The sequence below is a fragment of the Dendrobates tinctorius genome, unplaced genomic scaffold (genome assembly GCF_039654945.1).
Source record: "Dendrobates tinctorius isolate UK_male_01 unplaced genomic scaffold, ASM3965494v1 ptg000046l, whole genome shotgun sequence".
NCBI lineage: Eukaryota > Metazoa > Chordata > Amphibia > Anura > Dendrobatidae > Dendrobates > Dendrobates tinctorius.
The window spans coordinates 74,183,839-74,209,545 of record NW_027361714.1 but is presented as its reverse complement, the minus strand read 5'-3'; the positions used below and the strand labels follow the sequence as shown (position 1 = coordinate 74,209,545).

The window sequence follows — 25,707 nt, the reverse complement described above, 5'->3', positions numbered from 1 at the left end:
GAGCTCTTATACATGGAAGCATCATACATGACCCGTAGTTTAATTGATTATACGTATGGTATATTTTATTATAGTTTCATATGTGAAAAGAAAATAAAGATATATTTCAAGATGACATAAAAAGACTAGAACAGTTCTACTTTGTGATGACCTCTCATACGGGAATGTGCAAATATCGCACCAGTAACTGGCTATTAAGTTGTGCTCCATAAATGTCATAAGTTGGATAATCACTTGAAATTGAGTTGTCACCCCCCAAAAAGAAAGTTAAACCACATATAGGTATGTAGGGGACGTAGCCCCTATAAAAATCATATCTGTAGCATAGGTTTAGGTTTAAGTGGTTTCGTTGCCAGACAAAAAAAACCCATTTATTTAGTATACAAATGAGGGGGCATATGTGCACTCTCCGTAGAGTGGCCAAAGGGCTCAGGGTACCATTAAGCCCCCTCAATTGGCATAATGAACACTGTCACATTGTGATATAATCAGCGGCTCTGCACCTCCACAGTGAAAATAAAAGAGTGGAGCCGTGCTCAGTGTCAGAGTGAGCTACCTAAACACATAAGAAAGAACTTATCACTGCATGCTTTGCCCATGAAGGTAAACCTGTGGTCCTTGTGTAATGGATACTCTGGATTCCTTGCTGGCTCTGAGTCAAATCATATAAAGTTTTTTTTAAAAAAAACTGGCACTGCATAAAATCAACTTCTGCACCTACTTTAATCTTTTCAAATAAAGTTTTATGGTGTGCTCTCTGAACACTAGCTCCTGCCCGCAGTACCGTACTGAGCGGCCACCAGCGATGAACGCGTATATTGACAAGGTATACAAGTTGTGTGCAGAATCTTGCAGTGTTAGTGTGCGCTCTCACTGCTGGCTCTTGTCTGCAGCTGCTGCTCGGTACTGTGCTGTATACAAGGACCAGCGTTCAGAGAGCACACACTGACAATACTGAGTACAGCTGGGCTCCTGTTGTATTCATACGGCGGTGCATAGCTGCTGATTGAGTTCAGGCAGCACTCACTTGAACGCTGTCAAACAAGATATGACAAGGTGCTCAGTATGCACATTGAGGGGGCTACAGCGGTGAATGGAGCCCATTGGACATGCCAAGGGTGCACAGAAGCCTCCTTATTTGCATACAATTTTTTTTTCTGGCCAAAAATATTTTCATGCAAAATTATATATACAGTTGTGGCCAAAAGTATTGACACTCCTGCAATTCTGTCAGATAATACTCAGTTTCTTCCTGAAAATGATTGCGAACACAAATTCTTTGGTATTATTATCTTCATTTAATTTGTCTTAAATGAAAAAAACACAAAAAGAATTGTCCTAAAGCCAAATTGGATATAATTCCACACCAAACATAAAAAAAAAAGGGTGGACAAAAGTATTGGCACTGTTCGAAAAATCATGTGATGTTTGTCTAATTTGTGTAATTAACAGCACCTGTAACTTACCTGTGGCACCTAACAGGTGTTGGCAATAACTAAATCACACTTGCAGCCAGTTGACATGGATTAAAGTTGACTCAACCTGTGTCCTTGTGTGTACCACATTGAGCATGGAGAAAAGAAAGAAGACCAAAGAACTGTTTGAGGACCTGAGAAACCAAATTGTGAGGAAGCATGAGCAATCTCAAGGCTAAAAGTCCATCTCCAAAGACTTGAATGTTCCTGTGTCTACCGTGCGCAGTGTCATCAAGAAGTTTAAAGCCCATGGCACTGTGGCTAACCTCCCTAGATGTGGACGGAAAAGAAAAAATTGACAAGAGATTTCAACGCAAGATTGTGCGGATGTTGGATAAAGAACCTCGACTAACATCCAAACAAGTTCAAGCTGCCCTGCAGTCTGAGAGTACAACGGTGTCAACCCGTACTATCCGTCGGCATCTGAATGAAAAGGGACTGTATGGTAGGAGACCCAGGAAGACCCCACTTCTTACCCCGAGACATAAAAAAGCCAGGCTGGAGTTTGTCAAAACTTACCTGAAAAAGCCTAAAACGTTTTGGAAGAATGTTCTCTGGTCAGATGAGACAAAAGTAGAGCTTTTTGGGGAAAGGCATCAACATAGAGTTTACAGGAGGAAAAAAAGAGGCATTCAAAGAAAAGAACACGGTCCCTACAGTCAAACATGGCGGAGGTTCCCTGATGTTTTGGGGTTGCTTTGCTGCCTCTGGCACTGGACTGCTTGACCGTGTGCATGACATTATGAAGTCTGAAGACTACCAACAAATTTTGCAGCATAATGTATGGCCCAGTGTGAGAAAGCTGGGTCTCCCTCAGAGGTCATGGGTCTTCCAGCAGGACAATGACCCAAAACACACTTCAAAAAGCACTAGAAAATGGTTTGAGAGAAAGTACTGGAGACTTCTAAGGTGGCCAGCAATGAGTCCAGACCTGAATCCCATAGAACACCTGTGGAGAGATCTAAAAATGGCAGTTTGGAGAAGGCACCCTTCAAATATCAGGGACCTGGAGCAGTTTGCCAAAGAAGAATGGTCTAAAATTCCAGCAGAGCATTGTAAGAAAGTCATTGATGGTTACCGGAAGCGGTTGGTCGCAGTTATTTTGGCAACCAAGTATCAGGTTGAGGGTGCCAATACTTTTGTCTGGCCCATTTTTGTAGTTTTGTGTGAAATGATCAATGTTTTGCTTCATTCTCTTTTGTGTTTTTTCACTTAAGACAAATTAAATGAAGATAATAATACCAAAGAATTTGTGTTTGCAATCATTTTCAGGAAGAAACTGAGTATTAGCTGACAGAATTGCAGGGGTGTCAATACTTTTGGCCACAACTGTATGTATATATATATATATATATATGAGAAAAAACATCAACACTGTGTATGTATATATAATATATAAAGCTCAATGTGTGTGTGTATGTATGTATGTATGTATGTATGTATGTATGTCTGTCCGGGATTGGCATCCGCACCGTCGCAGCTACAGCCACAAAATTTGGCAGTCACACGTCTGGACCCCGAGAGCATCATAGGCTATGTTGTGAGGCGAAATTTTAACCCCGCGCGTTCCAATTCACCAATTTTGCCCCTATCTACATAATGGGGAAAAAGTGAAAGGAAAAGTGTTGGAGGCAAATTGACAGCAGCCAGATGTGAACAAGGAGGACCTAAAGAATGAGAGCGATGGCGCCAAAGAGTATATACTGTACAGTTGCTAAGGTGGGGCCCTGACATGGGATACGCACCACACATGGGGATATGAAAACACACACACAAAATGCGCCACACACTACCATATGCTTCAACACATATACCACCCTCAGCACACATTTCACTACACATACAACAACCTCGCCACATAAAAGTCGAAACACAAAAGTTGCCACTCAAAACTTGCCACGCTGTCCCAGAGCTGTTTAAAAGATGAAAAATGAGATGTGATTGGTTGCTATCAGCAACAGTTTTCTTTGTAGACAGTTGTGGTAACTGAGGCCTATTAGTCTTATCATTTCTATGGTGTTATCGTCCTTCTGTAAAGCTGGAAATAACACAATTTATTACCGTGCCAACACAGACCACCCTCTGACACAGACTGCAGCTCAGCACACAGTATCACACAGAATAGTATTAGATACACGGCTCAGCAGTCAATATCACACAGGATAGGATTAGATGCACGGTTTTTATGTGCAATATACGGTAATCATTATAATTTGCTATAACTAACCACAGTTGGTTACTATGCCCAGGCACAGACTGTCACTCATCTATTGGAAGAGAACATGGTCCTTAAAATGTTCGGGCCTCTTGCTGCAATAACATTAAAAACTCGACAAGTGACACAAGAGCCTAAAGGTGATTATATTCCACAGTATCACGTACAAAATCAATCATATGCTACTATGCTCTTCAGCCATTGTGATACGGAGGCCTTCATACCTCTACACAGGGCATTCTCCCAGAAAAATTAGCGGCAGTATAGCCAAATGTGACATTGGCAATTAGCTTCAATCCTAATTGCCGGGCATCGAGCAGGCGAGTAAGGCTTTTGTCTTCTTTGTATTGTTTCATGGACTGTTTCACCATTATTCGGGTCTTTAAAATTTCTTCAAGCATACTTGGCAGTACCCCCTTTCTCACAGAAGCCTAAATAATGAAAAGAACAAACAAACAGATTAATAGTGAAATAATTAGGTTGGAATAAGATAATATTCACAAGAATGTGAGCAAAAAGTTAATCCAGGGATAAGCTGGGAAGATAAAGTGTTGAATATATATGGCGACAGCTCATGTATCACTGCCGTCCATTATGGACATCGATCTATAGGTGGCAATAAGGAACAAGTTATACTTTCTCCCGTGGAGCATTGTCCTAAAGACTGTACACCAGCGGCATCTCCTTACGGATAACCTGGACCTTCTAAGAGCTACTCACAATATATTTATTGACTAAGACTTAACGCTATGTGAACCTGGCCTTAGTAGATGCCATGCTGCATGATTTTCACTTACCTAAATAAAAACCCGGAAAAAAAAAAAGGAATACTGATATTACTCATATGCAGACCTTCATTATATTCAGTATGTCAAGATATACCAAGGCCAGACTTCTTACCTTAACAAAAGCAACTCCATTAGAGGAGATGGTAATATCATGCCGAAGCTGGTACAGGAGGTCTGGCGGAACATGCAAAGATGTGCAGCCAAATTTTAACTCCTCACACCTAGAAAGCAAGTAGTAACAGGTTCTTATTTGAAACTATCGCAATTATTATTTATTTCAGAGCGTGAGTGATGCGCCAAGGATCTGTAAATATGACAATGTCAAAGACAAGTACAATGGTCATGATTAAATGAGTTGTCAGAAGAGTAGAGAGGTAACTAGGAGCCTGTCTGTGAGGACTTACAGTCTAGAGAGGAAAGGAAAGGATGCTGGCCATATTATAGCACAGGGTTATACAACTGGTTATGGGCTCTTCTGAAGACGTGGGTCATCATGTAAGGGGGATGCAAAGAAAAAAAAAAGGCAATTGGTTGTTTCTAAATCTCCTATAAGTGTGAATACACACACGCGCTACTTCCTCTCAGTTTTCTTCAGGGAACAAAAACATCTAAAGTATTCAAGCATCTATCATGGACCCACATTTATTAGACATTCATAAAATATCCTGCTGATTTAAGGGATTACCCAGAACTGATGTCACTTTGTAATAGTTCACCATATTAGAGATGGTTGCAGGTCTGACACCAGATACTTCTGCCCATCAGCTGTAATCTGTGCCAGCAAAAGTATCTGGATATAAGCAATTTACAGAGTGCAGCACAATCTTCAAAAAGGCTGCAGTCACAAAGCAAGGTATGGGGCTGCTGTGTTCCGCCCCAAAAATCGGTCAGATGTGTCTGCTTCAGCTAATTGGTGGGTGTGCCAGGTGTCAGACCCACAATGATCTCACATTCAGTTGTGTGAAAAAGTATTTGCTCCCTTCCTGATTTTCTATTCTTTTGAATGCTTGTCACACTGGAATGTTTCAGATCTTTATTTAGGAAAAAAGTAATCCAAACCTACAGAGCCCTGTGATTTACCCCCCCTAAAGAAAACATAAATTAACTGTGGTTTATCACATCTTTGGGAAGCGGCGTTCAAATTCTCTAGCCACATCCATGCCTGATTTCTGCCACACCTGTTCTCAATTGAAATAGCTTAAATAGGACCTGCCTGACAAAATGAAGTAGACCAAAAGATACTCAAAAGCAAGACATCATGCCACAATCCAAAGCTTTGGGACTCCAGAAAACCACAGTGCGAGCCATTATGCACAAACGTGGAACAGTGGTGAACCTTCCCAAGAGTGACCATATAACCAAAATTACCCCAAGAGAGCAGTGAAGACTCATTTAAGAGGTCACAAAATACCCTACAACAACATCCAAAGAACTACTGGCATCACTTAAGATCAGTGTTCATGACTCCACCATAAGAAAGACTGTGGCAAAAATGGATGGTATGGCAGAGTTCTGACACGAAAACCACCATGGTTACTTACCGGTAGCCGGTTTTTCCGGAACCCATGATAGCACCACCTGAGAGAGGGATCCGCCCCGCCAGGACAGGAACCTACTGAGACATAAGGGGCGGCACCTCTCCCCCGCTTCAGTTGGGTTACAGAGCACTGAGAGGACTTCCCGGTTAGTTACACGTTTAATCCAACACCACAACACTCAAAAACACCCTACTAATTGTGCACACCCATACAGTGAAAACGGGGGGGAATATACGGGTGCTGTCATGGGTTCCGGAAAAACCGGCTACCGGTAAGTAACCATGGTGGTTTTCCCTTCACCCATGACAGCACCACCTGAGAGATTTTTGGAGATTCGAAACACCTTAGGGAGGGACCACCGCTTGCAGCACCCTTCTACCAAAGGTTAAGTCAGCAGAGGAGGATAGATTCAACCTATAGTGCTTAAAGAAGGTTGAAGGTGAGGCCCAGGTAGCGGCCTTACAAATCTGTTCAATCGATACCTCTGCTTTTTCGGCCCAGGAGGTCGCCACGGCTCTGGTGGAATGAGCCTTGATGCAGTCAGGAATCGGGATACCACTAGCTGTGCAAGCTACACTAATGGCCTCCCTAATCCATCTAGCAATAGTCCCTTTTGAAACCCCATAGCCTTTCCTGGCACCCTGAAAAGCTACGAATAGGGACTGGGACCTCCTCCACTGGCTAGTCATAGATATGTATTCTACGAGAGCTCTCTTAACATCTAGATTATGGAACTTTTCCTCCCCCAGATCTTTTGGGTTCTTGCAGAAAGATGGAAGGACAATTTCCTGGCTCCAATGGAAATCTGATGCTACTTTGGGCAGATAAGCGGGGTCTGTTCTTAACACTACCCTATCCTGAAAGACTTGCGTATAAGGTGGATTTACTGAGAGAGCCTGTAAATCGCTTATCCTGCGGGCTGACGTGAGGGCCACTAACAGGATTGTTTTTAGGGTCAGAAACTTTAGGGGTAGCTGATGTAATGGCTCATACGATCTTTTGTAAGGGCTTCTAGCACTAGGTTTAAATCCCAGGGGGCTATCCGGGGTATTGGGATAGGCCTAGCTCTATGGCAGGATTTAATAAATCTGGCTACCCATCTATTTGATGCCAATTTGCAGTTGTAGAGCGCCCCTAGTGCAGACACCTGAACTTTAAGTGTGTTCACTGCTAACCCCATCTGCAACCCCGATTGTAAGAACTCCAGGATGGCATTAATCGGGGGATCTTTTCCTAACGGCCTACCTAAGAACTGCAGGAACTTGTTCCATGTTCTGCCGTAGATGTTAGTCGTCACTGGTTTCCTACTCTTTAGCACGGTGGCCACCAACCCGGGGGATAACCCTCTATCCGTTAAAAGCGACCTTTCAAATTCCACGCCGTCAGATGGAATCCTTTGACCTGAGCATGGAATATTGGACCTTGAGCTAGTAGGTCCGGGATTTCTGGCAGAACCCATGGATCGGATAGGAACATCCTTCGTAGCAGAGCAAACCAGGGCCTTTTTGTCCAAAATGGAGCTATTACAATCACCCTGGCCTGATCGTTTCTGATTTTTCTGACAACTGTTGGGATCAGAGCCACTGGGGGGGGAACACATAAGCTAGCCTGAAGTTCCACTGGATGTGGAACGAGTCCACTGCCCATGGTTTTTCTCTCGGGTTTAGAGAGCAGAACCTTTCTGTTTGCCTGTTGTGTTTGTTGGCAAAGAGGTCTATCACCGGTTTCCCCCAAAGCGGAGTTATTTTTTGAAAAATGGACCGGTTTAGCGCCCATTCCCCCTGCTTCAGGGTATTGCGACTCAAGAAGTCTGCCTCTATGTTTTCTGCCCCTTTTATATGTAAGGCTGTCAAGGAGTGTAAGTGTTCTTCTGCTCTGCTCAGAATGTCTGTCGCCGCTTCCATTAAGGAGTGTGATCTTGTCCCTCCTTGGTGGTTGATGTATGCCACTACTACCTTGTTGTCTGACATGATGCGTACATTTCGACCCTGGAGTAGCGGAATGAAGTGACTTAGGGCCTTGCTCACTGCCCACAGTTCTCTCAGGTTGGAGGATGCTTCCCTTTCTTGACGCGTCCAGGAACCCTGACCTATGATGCCCCTTAGGTGTGCCCCCCACCCCGAGGAGCTTGCATCTGTAAAGATATCTGACGTCTGTCTGTCCCACGGTATTCCCAAGGTCAGATTTCTCTTGTCCAGCCACCAATTGAGAGAGTCTCTGGTTTTTAAGGAAAGCTCCAGCTTTCCTTCTAAACGCCCTCTTAGCGATCTTTGTGCTGTTAGTATGTCCCACTGGAGTTGTTGGGTGTGAAACTGAGCCCACCTGACCGCCGGAATACAGGATTGTTAGGGTACCTAGCAGGGACATTGCTCTTCTTAAAGTCATACGTGGTTGGTTTTGGCCCGTGAAGGCCAAATTCTGCACCTTTTCTATTTTGGACTCTGGGAGCAGACACTCTTGCTTTTCTGAGTCTAGTGCGAATCCTAGGAAGGTCTGTTTTTTTAGGGGTTGCAATTTTGATTTTTTGAAATTGACTATCCACCCTAATTCCTGCAAGGTGTTGATCACCTGGGTCAACTGCGCTGTACAGTGGTCCTCTGAGCTGCTTACTATGAGAAAATCGTCCAGGTATGGTATTATGACCGTGTCGTGAATCCGGAGAAAGGCCGTCACTTCCGCTATGACCTTGGTGAAAACTCTCGGGGCTATAGATATGCCAAACGGAAGAGCCCTGAACTGAAAGTGCCTTAGTGTGCCTTGAATATAAAGTGCTACCCTCAAGTATTTCTGGTAATCTGGGTGGATAGGGATGTGATAATACGCATCCTTTAAATCGACTACGGCCATGAAGCAATCTTGGTGTAGCAGCTTCACCGCCGTAGTTACTGATTCCATCTTGAAGGTCGAGTTCCTTATCCATAGATTGAGCCGTTTGAGATTTATGATTGTCCTGAATGTTTGATCGGGTTTTTTTTATCAGAAAAAGGGGTGAATAGAACCCCTTCCCTTCCTGTAGGCGTGGTACCTCGGAGAGTACCCGCTTGTCTATCAGGCTCAGGATCTCTGTTTCTAAGGCCACCTGCTCTTCGGTCACCTTCCTGATGGGTGTGATGACAACCGCGGATTTTGGCTGACGAATGAAGGGAATTTTCAGGCCTTCTGTTAGGATGGTTAGGATCCAGGCGTTGGAGGAGATCTTCTCCCAGGTTTGGAAAAAGAGTGCCAATCTCCCCCCCACTGGAATACTGGCGTCACTGTGGCGACTTCTTTGAGGTGGAGGTGCCTTCACCAAACATAAATCCCGATTCTTTTTTTCTTTTATCCTCCCATCTTCTCCTGTCAGCGGGAGGGCGCCCCCTATTGAATCTCCCCCTCCGAAAGGGCTGTCTCCTCTGATCCATAGGGAATCTGGGGAAGCCTTTTTTCTTATCGCCTGCTTTCTCCAGTATATCGTCCAAGTTCTTGCCGAACAACAATCGACCGACGCAGGGGAGAGAGCATAATTTGGCCTTGGACTGAAGGTCACCCGGACAGCCCTTAAGCCTTAACGCGCGTCTAGCAGCATTTGATAGTGACGCTGCCCTGGCTGTCATCTGCATAGAGTCCGCCGAGGTATCGGCCAAAAAAGCTGCTGCCCCGTGCAAGAGATACATCATCGATAAGATTTTCTCTCTTGGGACCCTTGAAGCCAGCTGTTCTTCTAACTGCTGCAGCCAGATCATGAGGGAGCGTGCCGTGCAAGTGCCCGCTATCGCCGGTTTTAGTCCTCCTGCTGTCGCCTCCCATGCGTGCCTCAAATATGAGTCCGCCTTCTTGTCTAGCGGGTCTCTAAGAACCCCTGCGTCTTCCAGGGGCAGGGCCGACCTTTTGGAGGACCTGGACACTGCTGCATCTATTTTGGGGATTTTGTCCCATATCTCTGCAGCCTTATGCTCGAAGGGATATCGTCTCTTAGAAGTGGATGGAAGAGCCCCCGATTTTTCGGGCTTTTTCCACTCTTTCTCAATAAGTGCCTTGATCTTCTCGTTTACTGGAAAGGTTCGTTTTTTCCTCTCCTGAAGCCCCCCAAACATAACATCCTCTAGGGTTTTAGCCGCCTTTTCTTCCTGTAGGCCCATTGTAGCTCTAATGGCCTTTAGGAGGGCGTCTGTGTCTTCTACAGGGAAACATGGTTTACCCCCCATGTCGCTGTCTGAGGAGGATGATTTTTCCGCCTGAGATGATATTGACGCGGAATCCGAGGGGGAACTAGGGGGATCCTTCCTGGTTTTTTTTACCTTTTTTCAATAGGGACTTAATTGAGCCTTCCATTTCTGACCTTAGGGCAGATATCAGGTTGGCTGCGAAACTAGGCGCTTCCTCCGCCATAGTCCGCTGAATGCACGCAGCACAGAGATCTTTTTGCCAATCTCTTGCTAGGGGAGATTTACATATAGCACAATCCCTATTGTTCTTCTTGCTTCCCGCTTTTCTAGGTCTTTCCTACAGGGTGAAGCATACAACAGAAGCCCTATTAACATAATGCTAACATTCACGAAGATCACTCACCACCCGAAATCAAGGGTACCGGACTCGGAGGCTGCGTCGGGGGACGTGACCTGCGCTCTTTGGATCTTGAGGAGTCCTCCGACCTGCGGCTGGGGCAACTGCTGCTGGAATGGCTTCCATGCTTTCTGCCAGAGGGCTGAGAGGGAGGCAGGGACGCTGAACGTTCCTGCTCTGACTCCATGTTGCACCGCCGTCTGCTGCCGCCTTCTCTTTTTAAATACCGCGCCTCCGCTCAGGTGAGCGTCTCTCCCCTCCCCCCTGTGACCGCCGGCCGACCGCTTCAGAAAAGCCGGCCGGCGTCGCACCTGGCGCCATTAAACCGTCGCCCTTCTCTGACGTCAGCCGGCGCACCCAGCATGCAACGCGCCGCTGACGTCAGCGGCCGGAAGAAGCCAGCGTCTCTCCCCTGCTATGGGGATCGAGATGCGGCGTGCGCGAGGGGAGGGCGGCGCGGTGGGGGCTTCCCACAGACCCCGGGGATCCCACCGACGCCCGCACGAACCCGGAACCCCAGAGGGCCGGGGGACTGCGCATCCAGCACCCGACGGCCGGCGCTGCAGGTGAGACACCTGTTCTTCCTGCGCCGGGACGGGGCTGGGTCCATCTTCTTTTCTTCACCCATGACAGGTACCGCCGACAGTGGGGTTCCTTCCAGGACAGGAACCCAACTGAAGCGGGGGAGAGGTGCCGCCCCTTATGTCTCAGTAGGTTCCTGTCCTGGCGGGGCGGATCCCTCTCTCAGGTGGTGCTGTCATGGGTGAAGGGAAAACCACTGCTGAGCAATAAGAACATAAAGGTTCGTCTCAGTTTTGCCAAAGAAATCTTGATGATCCCCAAGACATCTGAGAGAATATTCTGTGGACTGACGAGACAAAATTGAACTTTTTGAAAGGTGTATGTCCCATCACATCTGGCGTAGAAGTAACACAGCATTCAGAAATGGAAGATCATACAAATAGTCAAAGATGGTGGTGGTGGTGGTAGTGTAATGGTCTGGGGCTATTTTGCTGCTTCAGGACCTGGAAGGCTTGTTGTGGTAAGTGGAACCATGAATTCTGCTGTCTAAAAATAATCCTGATGGAAAATGTCCGGCGATCTGTTTGTGACCTCAAGCTGAAGCGCACTTGGGTTATGTAGCAAGACAAGACAGCAATCCAAAACACACAAGCAAGTCCACTTCTGAATGGCTTAAGAAAAACAAAATGAAGACTTTGGAATGGCCTAGTCAAAGTCCTGACCTTAATCTGATTGAGATACTGAGGCATGAACTTAAAAAGGCAGTTCTTGCTCAAAAATCTTCCAATGTTGCTGAATTACAACAATTCTGCAAAGATGACTGGGAAAAAAATTCATCCAAAGCGTTGTAAAAGACTCATTTTCCAGTTATCCCAAACGCTTGATTTCAGTATTTGTTGATAAGGGTGGTCCAACCAGTTATTAGGTTTAGAGGACAATCACTTTTTCACACAGGGCCCTATAGATTTGGATTTCTTTTTCCCTTAATACTAAAGACCTTCATTTAAAAAACTGCATTTTGTGTTTCTTGTGTTATCTTTATCTAATATTTAAAGGGAACCTGTCAGCAGGATTGTGCTGAGTAACTTACAGACAGTGTCAGGTTGGCGCCAGCATACTGATTAAAACGGTTGTTATTTAATCTTTAGTTTCAGTTAATGAGATTCTCGTGCTTTGGGCGAGACTGTGGGGTGGGGGTCTTTATGTGGTGCTCTGCTTAGGTATTCATACAGATGGCTTATGACAGGTCACTAACCCCTTAGTGACCTGCCCCCTATTTTACATACTGATTATAATATGTATTAAAAAAACACATCTCCAGCAGGGAAGCGCCGGCACCTGTGCTGCAGTATGATCGCATCTATAATGTGCATTAAAATGTTTTATTTCGTCACATACATGGATTCTGACAAAAACAAAATTTGCAAGAGGGGAAAAAAAAAAAAAAGTCTCTACCAAGATGGCGCCGGCAGTGGCTGCGCAGTAGCATCTATCGGATCGCCGATAGATGCTACTGCGCAAGCACGGCCAGCGCCGTTTTAAGAAAGATGTTTTTTTCTTCTGAATCAATGTAGATGACAAAATAAAACAATTTAATGCACATTATACATGCGATCATGCTGTAGCACAAGAGCTGCCGCTTGCCTGCTGAAGGTGAATTTTTTTTTTCAATACATTTAATAATCAGTATGTAAAATATGGGACAGGTCACTGAGGGATCAGTGTCCTGTCAAAAGCATGGAGTATGAATAGCTAAGCAGAGCACCACAAGCCTGCCCCGAAGCACGAGCATATCATTAACTCAAAACTGAAAATAAAGATTAAAAAACAACCACAAGACAGATTTCATCACCCAGGTATAAATTTTAACCCCTTACTGCCATTGGACTGGATAGTACGCCCAGTGGCAGTACCCCCGCTTTGATGTGGGCTCCGACGGTGAGCCCACATCAAAGCCAGGACATGTCAGCTGTTTTGAACAGCTGACATGTGCTCGCAACAGGCACGGGTGGAATCGCGATCTACCCACGCCTATTAACTAGTTAAATGCCAGTTTCATTTAATGCGCGTTTGTGGCCATCGGACAGGAAATACGCGCCCCCGTCACATTATCGGTTCGTCAGCATAACAACCAGTGGTTTCCTTGAGATCTCTATGGTTGTTGATGCCGGATTGAGTGCCACCCTGTGGTCGGTGCTCATAGCAATGCAATAATTCTGCTAAATAGAGGCATTCTGAGCATCGCCTCTATGCAGCAGAGCCGATCAAGCTATGGCAGCTTCTAGCCTCCCATGGAGGTTATTGAAGCATGCCCAAAAAAAAAGTTTTAAAAATATTAAAAAAATAAAAAAAAATATAAAAAGTTTTAATCACCCTCCTTTCGCCCCATTCAAAATTAAAAAAAATAAACAATCACTTTTGGTATCGCTGCGTTCAGAATCGCCCGATCAATAAAATAAAACTGGATTAACCTGATCGCTAAATGGCATAGCAAAAAAAAAAAAAAAAAAAAAAATCAAAAAGCCAGAATTAGGTTGTTTTGGTCACCGCGACATTGCATTAAATTGCAATAATGGGCAATTAAAAGAATATATCTGCACATATGTGGTATCATTAAAAACGTCAGCTCAGCGCGCAAAAAATAAGCCCTCACCCAACCCGAGATCACGAAAAATGGAGACGCTACGGGTATTGGAAAATGGCACAATTTTTTAATCTTTAGCAAAACTTTGCAATTTTTTTTCACCACTTAGATAAAAAAAGAACCTAGACATGTTTGGTGTCTATAAACTCATAAATGACATGGAGAATTATAATGGCAGGTCAGTTTTAGCATTTAGTGAACCTAGCAAAAAAGCCAAACAAAAAACAAGTGTGAGATTGAACTTTTTTTTTGTAATTTTACCGCACTTAGAATTTTTTTCTCGTTTTTTGACTACAGGACATGGTAAAACCAATGGTATCATTCAAAAGTACAACTTGTCCCGCAAAAAATAAGCCCTCACACGGCCATATTGATGGAAAAATAAAAAAGTCAGGAAGCGGAAAACACGTTTTCACACAACTGTGCATGACCTATCCCATGGATAGATCATCAATTGTTAAGTCCAGACAGCCCCTTTAAGGAAAGTGAACATGATAGGTTGCTAAAATAGGAAATTTTCCCATGGCTATAAAGTTTTTTTATTTTAGCAATATACGCAAGCCTCACAATGACACCCCACCTTGGTATAATGTCTACACTTAGATTTGGACATTGTAATTGGTGTTGTGCCCTCCATGAAGTCCTCCTACAGTAACCACTTTCATGTTACTCACATACTCAGTATTATATGTGAAAGGTAAAAAAAACACTTATGGCTCTTACTTTCCCAGGTTCTCAATATTCCCCAGACAAGTTGAGTAGCAGTAGTTATACGCAATCACAATGGAGGGGTACAAGGACTGAAAGTCCAGAACCAATATGGAATTGCTGTAGAATTTCGACTCTGGCTCCATCACAAGCGGTATGCATTGTGGGGCTCTCATCTGAGCTCGTTGTTGGGCGCTTGGAGTTACCGGGATATAATTCATTGGTTTAGCAATGCGGAGCATCATTGATTCAACTCGGTACTACAAGATAAAAATAACAAATCATTAGCTTTATCATGTAATTCTTCACGTTTCCAGTGCAGAATTTTAGTTTCGGAATAAACACCATCATTGCCATCATGGCAGCCTCCAACCCACACTTTACTAGGCCTGGTTATGGGAATGGCTGGTTTGTACTGGTTTGCTAATGTTTTATTTCTAGAATTGTATGTCAAGATGAGAACTTTAATTTGCTTCTACCTTGTGCTGGGTAATTTTTTAGTAATCACCAGAAAGCTGCTGTACAGCAGGATTTAAGACTTCCATCATTCACTTTACCTGCGATCCTCTAGTTAGGACATGCAAAAACTGAATCCCAAAAAGTCTTGCAAGTTCACTGGTTCTCCCAATTAAATCTAAGTGTTCGAGTAACTGGAGTGTCCCAAGCACCCTGCTCATGTAGTGGTCAATCATCCTCCATCTGGAAACAGATATACAGAAAAAAAAAAAAGATATCACATTACATGTTCTACAACCATCCAAAGAGATGTCCAATTTATTATGAAATTTGTAACTAAATGTCCCAAAAATGTATAAAGCTATGAACCCTAAAACGAGAATGCTAAGGAATGAGTAACTTGCAAACTGTCCATAAACTTGTGATAAAGTACTGAAAGAAAAGGCATTAACAGGTGGACATTACAGTAAGCAGAAGTGTGGAGAGAATATCCTGATGATATCTTCCCTGACTAAATTACAAAGTATCTCTGCTAGAAAAAAAGATCTGCAGTGCTTCATTTCATAACCTGTCTACATCTGGTTGCAACCAGAGTTGATATCAGCTGATTGATGTAGATGTTGCAACCCCTCAGAGATCTGATATTGATAACTCATCCTAAGGAAAGGCCATCAATATTAAAATCCTGGACAACCCCTTTAAGTTAAAATGTGTAATGTACGGAATATTACCTATAAATATCAGATTTATTATCAAACCAATCCGATAATGTTCGAAAAGTGAAAAGTGGGAACCTCTGGTGAAGAACATGGAAGACTACATTTTCAAATGTGTAATTAGTCAGAGCAACCTAGAAAAAGATGGAAATAAACAACATTAGAAATCCTAAAAGAAAACACACATGCAGTTTACTGAAACTCAGTTCATGAGATGAGAATTTCATGTTCCTTTAAAAAGATGCTTCAAGGTTACAGTTAAAGAGAACGAAATACAATATTACGCAAAACTTTTTTAAATTATGATTATATATTTGATTGGATTTATAATTCCTGTATATAATTAAGGTGATAGCCATCATGCCTAAAATATTGCGGTGTTCTTATTCACAGGTATGCTTCACAGCAGTCAAAGGGATCATGGAAGTCTGTATTCCGGAAATGCCTCCTTAACATTCATATGCGTAAAGAGAGTATACGGCACTCCCAGTTTTGGGGATGACGTGCCCAAGTAGGGTTCCAACCATTGATCGAGCAATAGAAAAACTTGGCACTCCGGAAGTTGCAGTGAAAGAAAATAATGACACCATTAACTAACGTGTGTCGCAATACCATGCGCTACTACACACTGTTCAACACCCACATCTCGAGAGGCAATCAGTTCTGATGAAGGTCCAGTTCTGGGGCCAAAACATTAAAACAACTACATAAACTGGCAAATAAACGTATTTTCTTTCTGTGCAATCTCCTGAGAGCCAAGTTTTTCCAATTGCTTCATTAACATTCATAAGCATGCTACTTGTTCCGAGGTTATTGTGGAATAAGGGATTTGTGGCCATCACCTGTGACTGATGTAATCCAGAATTATGGGCCTCATTATTTATATAGAGATATTGCCCATAATCCTGCCTTTGGTGAGTATTAAATGACTGCTAAGAGGTGATCGCTACAGGACAGAAATGGTCAGCTTACTATAAGGCTTAATGGCTAGAGTAATAACTGCAAGATTTCAGGGTTCTTTCTACTAATATCTATAAAAACAAACAAGTTTTCAAAAAATATGTGTAATAGGGATGAGCGAGTATACTCGTTACTCAAGATTTACCGTGCATGCTCGGGTGATCTCAGGGTATTTGGAAGTGCTTGGAGATTTAGTTTGTCGCCGCAGCTGCATGACTTGTGGCTGCTAGACAGCCTGAATACATGTGGGGATTTCCTAACAAACAGGCAATGTGGGGGACATGTATTCAGGTTGGCTAGCAACCGCAAATCATGCAGCTACGGCGACAAACTAAATCTCTGAGCACGCCAAAATATTCGGAGATGCTTGGGAAATCACGAGTAATGAGTATACTTGCTCAGCACTAATGTTTAAACACAAAAACTTGATTCAAATAAGCCATTTCTATTGCTACATTCCCTAATGTGAGAAAACTTAAGAGACTTCATCTGTGGTCAGTAGAGGGAGCTAAAAACCAATATAACTCATGACCATTGTTGTTTAGGGAGTATGTATTGTGATACTTTGGAGGAAATATGAATCGAAATACAGATAAATTCCCTTACCTTTCCGATCACTTTGTTTACATTTAGTATTTAGAGAGAAATTATAAAATTAAAAATATGAAAACAAACTTATTTTTTAATGACCTCAGAGGGGATTTTTCAAGCAAGTGTCAGATTATCAAGCTATATGAGTAACCATAAGACAAAATGTAGGAATTTCATTGTGTTTTTTATTTCAATCAACATATCTTTAAAAAGTGAGAAAAAGTGTGAAGCTTAACTATAGAACTGTGATTTTGGAATAGTCCAGTATTATTTATGAGCACTGTCTAGCGCAAGAAATAATATAATAAAAATACCTCTGGTCTCATCATCCTCCAAACATTTAGGATAACCCGTCCAACTATATTGATCTCACTCATAGTTTCGGCGCCATATTCATCTTTCTCTGCAGAGAATCGGTTCTCATTTGCATCCTCTAAAATTACATATAAAACCAGAGATTACATTAACTAACAAGTGTTATACATTCGACATTATATACACACACAATCACAGTGATGGCCAAAAGTGTTGGCACCCTTGAAATTGAAGCATGACTCCCAGAAAATTATGGCAATTATACATATTTTGTAATACACATTTATTTCCTTTGTGTGCATTGGAACAACACAACAAAACAAAGCAAAGAAGGCCAATTGTACATAATTATTATTAATTCTTATAGAGCCATTTAGTCCTTGGTGATTTAATGTTAAAAAGGGGTATACACAATAAAAAACAAGTACAACAAAAAGTCAACGACTGATACAGGGCTATTTTTTTTTATATAAGCTAACCCTGCTTTACTCTGCTCCACAACTTTATCCCTGACCTGTCTGGTTTGTTCTTTAGTTTTCATGATGCTGTTTAATTCCTTATGTTCTCAAACAAACCTCTGAGGCCTTCTCAGAACAGCTGTGGTTACACAGACTAAATTACACACTGGTGAACTCAATTTACTAATTATGTGACTTCTGGAGGCAATTGGTCAGTCAGGATTTTAATTAGCACTATCAGACTAAAGGGGGCAGAATACATTTCTGTGTGCATTTACACACACAAAGTCACAATTTTTAAATGTATATTTTTCAAATAAGAAAACCATGCATCACTTTCTCTAAAATGCTGGCTACTTTGTGTCGGTATATTATCTAAAATCCAAATTAAAAAAATACATTTACTGTAAGTTTGTGGGTGTAACATGAAATAATATTGAAAAGTTCACAGGATATGAATACTTTTTCAATGCACTGTGAGTATATACCACAAACACATGCACATATTATAGTGAAAATGGGTGTATGAGTCCAAATCTGTGCTGCTGATATGGATGAATGGCAGACGATATTCTTCAACGTTTTATTTAAAAACAGGTCATTATATATTCAATGCGTTGCGAGGTCATGCAAGCTTTGTAAGGTTTAGTCCTGAGGAAGAGGTCCTGCATGACCTCAAAACGTGTTGACTATATAACCGGTTTTGAAATAAAGCTTTAAAGAATATCATCTGCCATTCATAGTTATCAGCAGTGCAGATTTACACCTGGTTTCAGGGTGTGTGCACACGCTGCAGTTTTTGCTGCGGTGTACAGTACCATGATTCCCTATGGGAATCAAAAACCGCAATGCAGACGGTGCGGAATTTTCCGCGCGGATTATCTGCGGTTTTCAATCCGCAGAAAGAATTGACATGTCAATTCTTTCTGCGGATTCCGCTGCAGTTTGCCATCTCCTCCATTGAGGAGATGAAAAACCGCAGGGCAAAAACGCAGAGCAATCCGCAGGTCTTTTGACCTGCGGATTTTACAAAATCCGCGCGGATGAATCTGCACCTAAATCTGCAGCGTGTGCACACAGCCTCACCATTATCATCGGCCTTTGCATCAGCTGATCCATGCTTTTCACACGTTGCTTAGTTGCAACAAAACAAGGTGAGCATACCTCTCTCTTGTGCACTCTATGTTTTTATATAGTTAAGACCCTATGTGTGCTTTTTTTGCTCTCCAGATTTTCTACTTCTATGCACAGATTATACACACACATATATATATATACCGTATTACATATAAAGGATAGGAATTATCATGCACATCATGGCTCGCAAAAAGTGTTTTATTTGGAAAACCCGATATGAAGTCATGTTATCACTAAGAACCCAGGAAAAAGGTTAACCCCTTCGCACCAGAGCTTGTTTTTGCCTTCGTGACTGGGCCAATTTTTTCAATACTGACCAGTGTCACTTTATGAGGTAATAACTCTAGAATGCTTCAACGGATCCTGCTGATTCTGACATTGTTTTCTTGTGACATATTGTACTTCATGATAGTGGTAAAATTTCTTAGATATGACTTGCGCTTATTTGTAAAAAAAAAATAAAATAAAATCGAAATTTGGCGAAAATTTAGACAATTTTGCAATTTTCAAACTTTTCATTTTTATGCCCTTAAAATCAGAGAGTGATATCGCACAAAGTACCGTATATACTCGAGTATAAGCCAACCCCCCAATTTTGCCACAAAAAAAACTGTGAAAACTTATTGACTCGCGTATAAGCCTAGGGTGGAAAATGTAGCAGCTACTGGTAAATTTAAAAAATAAAAACAGATACCAATAAAAGTAAAATTAATTGAGACATCAGTAGGTTAAAAGTTTTTGAATATCCATAATGAATCAGGAGCCCCACATAATGCTCCATACAGTTCATGATAGCCCCATAAGATGCTCCATACAAAATACGCCCCATATAATGCTGCACAAAGGTTATTAATGGCCCCATAAGATGCTCCATGCAATAATATGCCCCATATGCTGCTGCATAAAGGTTATGGCCCCATAAGATGTTCCATAGATTATGCCCCATATGCTGCCCCATAAAATGTTCCATAGAATAGGCCCCATAAGATGCTCCATAGAATAGGCCCCTGTTGTGATTGGGTCACCGAGGAGGAAAACAAGACCAAGCTAAGCCACAGAAAACCAGAGAGGTTGGTAACTAAGCCGATTGCAGACCCCTGATCCTATCAACACAACTAGCAGTAGCCGTGGAGCGTACCTACGATAATTCTAGACGCCTCGACACAGCCGGAGGACTAAATAAGCATCAAGCAAGAAAAGGGGAAATCTAAACTGCCCCAGAACAGACCCCAAAGGAATAGATAGCCCCCCAAACATATATTGTCGATGAGACAAGATGAAAGCACAAACACAGACAGGTAGGAAAATAGGCTGAGCAAACGATGGGGCCCACACTAACTAGAAAGGACAGGAAAGGAAAGATACTGTCTGCAATAACGCCAAAAAACCCAGCAAAAATGTCCAACAGTTCTGATAGCAAAAAAAAACCCTGAAGTCACTAGACTTCATCCACTATATCAGCACTCTGGCATATTCTGAAAAAAGAGGCCAATCTAATAAGGGACAAAAAGTAAACTGGCACAAACAGTAACATAAGAATGGAAATTCAGCACAGCCCCAGCCGGGGCTGGCTGACTACACAAATCTGAAAAGACAAAACCAAATCAAATGTGAACAATAGCAAAGAACACTTAGCTTGAGAATGCAGGGACTGAACTGGAAACTAAGACCTCAGGAGGTAGGAAAAATCACCAGCAGGGGTAGAGGCCCCATATGCTGTCCCCATAAGATGCTCCATAGATTATGCCCCCATATGCTGCCCCCATAAGATGCTCCATAGATTATGCCCCCACATGCTGCCCCCATAAGAAGCTCCATAGATTATGCCCCCATATGATGCTCCATAGATTATGCCCCATAAGATGCTCCATAGATTATGCCCCCATAAGATGCTCCCATATGCTGCCCCCATAAGATGAGCCAAAGATTATGCCCCTATATGCTGCCCCCATAAGATGCTCCATAGATTATGCCCCCATGTGCTGCCGCTGCTGCATTTAAAAATAAAAAATGACACTCACCTCTCCGTCGCTGGGGCAAGGTGCGCATATTCATGAGTTTAATGAGCGGTACCACGTGACCGCTAAAGGCAGGAAGGGAGATCGCGGAGAAGCTGGGGGCTGCAGAGACCGTGCCAGGACGGGTAAGTATGACCTGACCCCCTCGCCCCCCTCCGACCCCCTGGTGTATATGACTCGAATATAAGCCGAGAGGGGGACTTTCAGCCAAAAAAATGGGCTGAAAATCTCGGCTTATATTCGAGTATATACGGTAGTTAATAAACAACATTTCCCACATGTCTACTTTACATCTGCACAATTTTGGAAACAAAATTTATTTTTGTTAGAAAGTTATAAGGGTTAAAAGTTGACCAGCGATTTCTCATTTTTACACCACCATTTTGTTTTAGGGACCACATTTGAAATGAGTTTGGGGGGTCAATATGACAGAACATACCCAAAAGTGACACAATTCTAAAAACTGCACCTCTCAATGTACTCAAAACCACATTCAAGAAGTTTATTAAACCTTCAGGTGCTTCACATGAATGAATAGAATGTGGAAGGAAAAAAATAAACATTTAACTTTTTTTCACAAACATTTTACTTCAGAACCTTTTTTTTTTATTTTCACAAGTGTAAAAAGAGAAAATGAACCACAAAATTTTTTGTGCAGTTTCTCCCGAATACGCTGATACCCCGTATGTGGGGCTAAACCACTGTTTGGGCACACGGCAGAGCTCAGAAAGGAAGGAGTGCCGTTTGACTTTTTCAATGCAGAATTGGCTGGAATTGAGATCAGACGCCATGTCGCATTTGGAGAGCCCTTGATGTACCTAAACAGTGGAAACCCCCCACAAGTGACCCCATTTTGGAAACTAGACCCCTTAAGGAACTTATCTAGATGTGTCGTGAGCACTTTGAACCCCCAAGTGCTTCACAGAAGTTTATAATGTAGAGCCATGAGAATAAAATATAATTTTTTTCCACAAAAATGATCTTTTTGCCCCCAATTTTTTATTTTCACAAGGGTAACAGGAGAAATTGGACCCCAAAAGTTGTTGTCCAATTTGTCTTGAGTACACTGGTACCCCATATGTGGGAGAAAACTACTGTATGGGCACACGCTGGGGCTCGGAAGTGAAGTAGTGACGTTCTGGAATGCAGACTTTGATGGAAAGGTCTGCGGGCATCATGTTGCGTTTGTAGAGCCCCTGATGTGCCTAAACAGTGGAAACCCCCAATTCTAATTCCAACACTAACCATAAAACCTAACACCAACACACCCATACCCTAATCCCAGCCCTAGCCCTAACCCGCGTACCTGCTTTTTTTTTTTTCTTTACTTTTCTTTTTTTGTGACAAGATTGCTGCCCTGCGATCTGACTCATAGTAACGCCACATGTCCTCTGATCTCGCATTGACAGGAGATCAGAGGAGAAGCAGCATTACTATGTGACCAGATCGCTGCCTGTGACATAGTAACGCCACTTCTCCTCTGATCTCACACTGACAGATGATCAGGGGAGAACTAGCGTTACTGTGCCAGGCAGCGATCTAGTCACACAGTAACGCTGCTTCTTCTCTGATCATCTGTCAGTGTGAGATCAGAGAAGTCGCGTTACAATGAGTGAGCTCGCCGGGAAACAAGCAGCTTTCCCAGCGAGCTCTCTCACTGGCTGCTGTGACGCTGACGTCATCAGGACCTGAACCAATCAGGTCTCGATCACGTCGGGGGTCCCAGCATGCATTGTGCACCGAGATCCCCGCGTTACAAGGTATGTGGGGGTCCGGGGGGGCACAAAGCCCAGCAAGCGCCGTTTATCTACAGTTGGCGGTTGGGAAGCGGTTAATCTACCAGAGAAGTACAGACTGAGTTGGGAAGTTGGCAGCTTAGGACATAAAACATGTTGAGCTAAAACCATTTTTTTATTATTTTGGAGTCACTGAAAGTTCTATTTTGAAAAAAAGTGTGAAGTGGGACCGAATTTGGTTAACTGGAACCATTTATTGTCTTAACAAGCATTTTTTTTTCTTCATCTTCACATTTCAGGAGCTATTAAGTTTTTTTTTTTTACAATCATGGCTTTTTTTTGTGGGATGAATTGTATGTATTGTTAACATTATAGGGTAATTACAAATCATTCACTGGACTGCAATAATTTTGTTTGGCAGAGGATGCAAAATAAAGTTTAGACTTTGTGTTCATTGTGTAGGTCGCTTGAGTTGTATTTATTATGCAGGTCAGGTTTTGCACAATACAAAGTTGTTGTTTTTTTTTAATAGTTCTTATATCAACATATTGTGTGAGTTATGGGGCTGTATGATCAACAATAGCAATCCTGGCATTTATTTTCATGTACGGTAGTCATTTGTTTTTTACGCCATCGCTGGTTAAACAATGTGTGATCTGGTCATGGAAACAGCAATATTCATTATTTTCACTTTTAACGTGGAAGAACACTTTGGGGATGTGAACTTCCAAGAGCTTGGTTTAATATTGACAGATGGTAAACACACCTGGTACTCTGGACATTTGCTGGCAAAGATCCACGTTAAGGGCGGATGCCCTCTGTAAAAGATAACCCCAGGAATGCATCTGGACTTCATATCCTAGCAAAATATCTGGATCATACCTGTTTGAAAAGACAAAATATAAAAAAGATATCATGCACATAGAGGGAACATTAGGAGGTCGTTCTAAAATGTTAAGACTGTTGGAAACGAACGAATGAGTATTTGCACAGTGAAAACAATTCAATACAAAACTAAAAGGAGTTCTCTCATCATGGACATTTCTGGCACATTTACAGGATATCTGTCTCCCCCCATGCTTCCTGGAATAAGGAAGGTGGCTGTGCATATGCTTTTCCATCCATTTATGTGTATGGCAGTCCTGTATATTGCCAGTTGCCCCTTGGCTCTGTCCACTGCTGTGCAGACCTAGATTCAGGAAATTCTGCTATCTGCACCAGTGCAAAAATCAATGGAGCCGGGAAGTGGTCACCAAGGTAAATCATATGATTGCCACCATCTTGATTCTTACTTACATCCTATGTCTACAATTCTTAACTATTGACAATGGGAGCCTTACTGGAAAGGCCTAGAGTAAGCAAAAAGGGATAGTTTAGAGATCCCAAAACATTATTTTATGGCACATAAAAATTGGGAGAAGAAAGTGGCCAATCCCTTTTAAAAAAGTTTTTGGGCTTTATATATTGCTTAATTACTGTATAAATTAAAGATTGTATGACTTAATATAAGCTGTTCAAATTTTCATTGTTTTCAAGATATTCGCTCACGGAAAGGGAATATCTGGAAATGAAGAAGATCTGACACAAAGTATACTAGAAAGCTGTAGGTTGTTTCATTTATACATGGATTAAAGTTGGTGAGACAACACATTTTGAAATTGGATAGAAAGGACATTTAAGGCAGTTTTAACAAAATCTATTTGCCCCTAATTAATGAAATAAAGGTTTATCCAGCCACTGGCTTATGCCAAAGCTCAGTACAATGTGAAATACAAGCATCTGGAACTTGGAGGTCTTGAAATAAAGGCTAGATTTTTAGGACCTGTTGCTAATTGGAAGTAGCAAGGCTGATCATCTGTTCTGTACTCTCATTCATATTTGCTCCTTACATTCTACTCATACACTTGTTAACATTGAACTTTCAACACCAAGAAAGAAAAGTTGTGGAATTATGGAAATTACAGATATTAACAGCAAGGCAGTACAAAGATTTGGTCATGGGACCAGTGGTACGACCATCTTTTTAAAGTGTCCCTGGAGCTGTTGACCAACATGTCAGTCCACATGTTACTCATGTACTATAAGCAACCTGAGTGGCCTAAATGTGCCACCAGAGCCTGCAGAGTCTCCAGACTTGCCTTCAATTGAGCACATCTTAGGCATCATTGGTTGGCAACTGCAAAGCGAGCTGCCAGCAGCAGATCTTGATGACTTGCATGCCCAAGTGCATTCAGTGTGGCAGAATCTTACTCAATTTAAATTACCTCACTGCTAGCATGCTAACGCTCATACTTTTTACTGAATAACTTGAGAAGTTTTGGAAATGTTATTTTTTTTTTTTCATTTGTGTATGATTAAAGGGAACCTGTCACCTATCGCTTCTACCCCAAACTAATGCCATCTATGTAAAGGCACTGTAATGCTAATTACATCAATACCATTAAGCTAGAAATCTGGGTTTATGTTTAGGAAATGTATAGTGGAGTTTTTCTACAAATCAGGTGCAAGTGTACAGGGTGAGAAACGCACTTACAGCTCTGCTACTTCTCTTTCCTTTTCCCTACCTACCACTTGTCTTTTTTCAGTGATTGACAGGTTCACCATCTTTAAGTGACTGGGGTGGGAAACAAACTTCCATCAGGCCAGCGGACTCACCACCGCCGCCTGCAGAATCCTTCTACCTAGGCTGGCGTCCGCCGAAGCGTAGGTGTGGACTCTGCAGCATTTCACAAACGTGTGAACCGATCAGCAGGATGCAGCTTTGCAAAGCTGCAGCACAGAAGCTCAGTGGCGTACCGCCCAGGAGGCACCCACTGCCCGAGTAGAGTGGGCCCTGATCCCGGAGGGGCTCTGCGACGCTTAACTCGGTAGGCTTCCAAAATTGCCGA

General features: G+C 42.5%; 1 protein-coding gene across 2 annotated transcripts in view; it reads right to left on the bottom strand.

Annotated features, from left to right (window-relative positions):
• REV3L (REV3 like, DNA directed polymerase zeta catalytic subunit) overlaps positions 1 to 25,707 on the bottom strand; it is a 266,105-nt gene that overhangs the window by 10,891 nt on the left and 229,507 nt on the right. For both annotated transcript variants that reach the window (XM_073575998.1, XM_073575999.1), the window contains exons 19-25: positions 23,586 to 23,701; positions 17,470 to 17,588; positions 15,620 to 15,738; positions 14,990 to 15,131; positions 14,448 to 14,692; positions 4,591 to 4,699; positions 3,915 to 4,121 (exon numbers count right to left, since the gene is read on the bottom strand). In XM_073575998.1, coding sequence (XP_073432099.1) covers positions 3,915 to 4,121; positions 4,591 to 4,699; positions 14,448 to 14,692; positions 14,990 to 15,131; positions 15,620 to 15,738; positions 17,470 to 17,588; positions 23,586 to 23,701 — 1,057 coding nt within the window. The remainder of the gene's footprint in view (positions 1 to 3,914; positions 4,122 to 4,590; positions 4,700 to 14,447; positions 14,693 to 14,989; positions 15,132 to 15,619; positions 15,739 to 17,469; positions 17,589 to 23,585; positions 23,702 to 25,707) is intronic.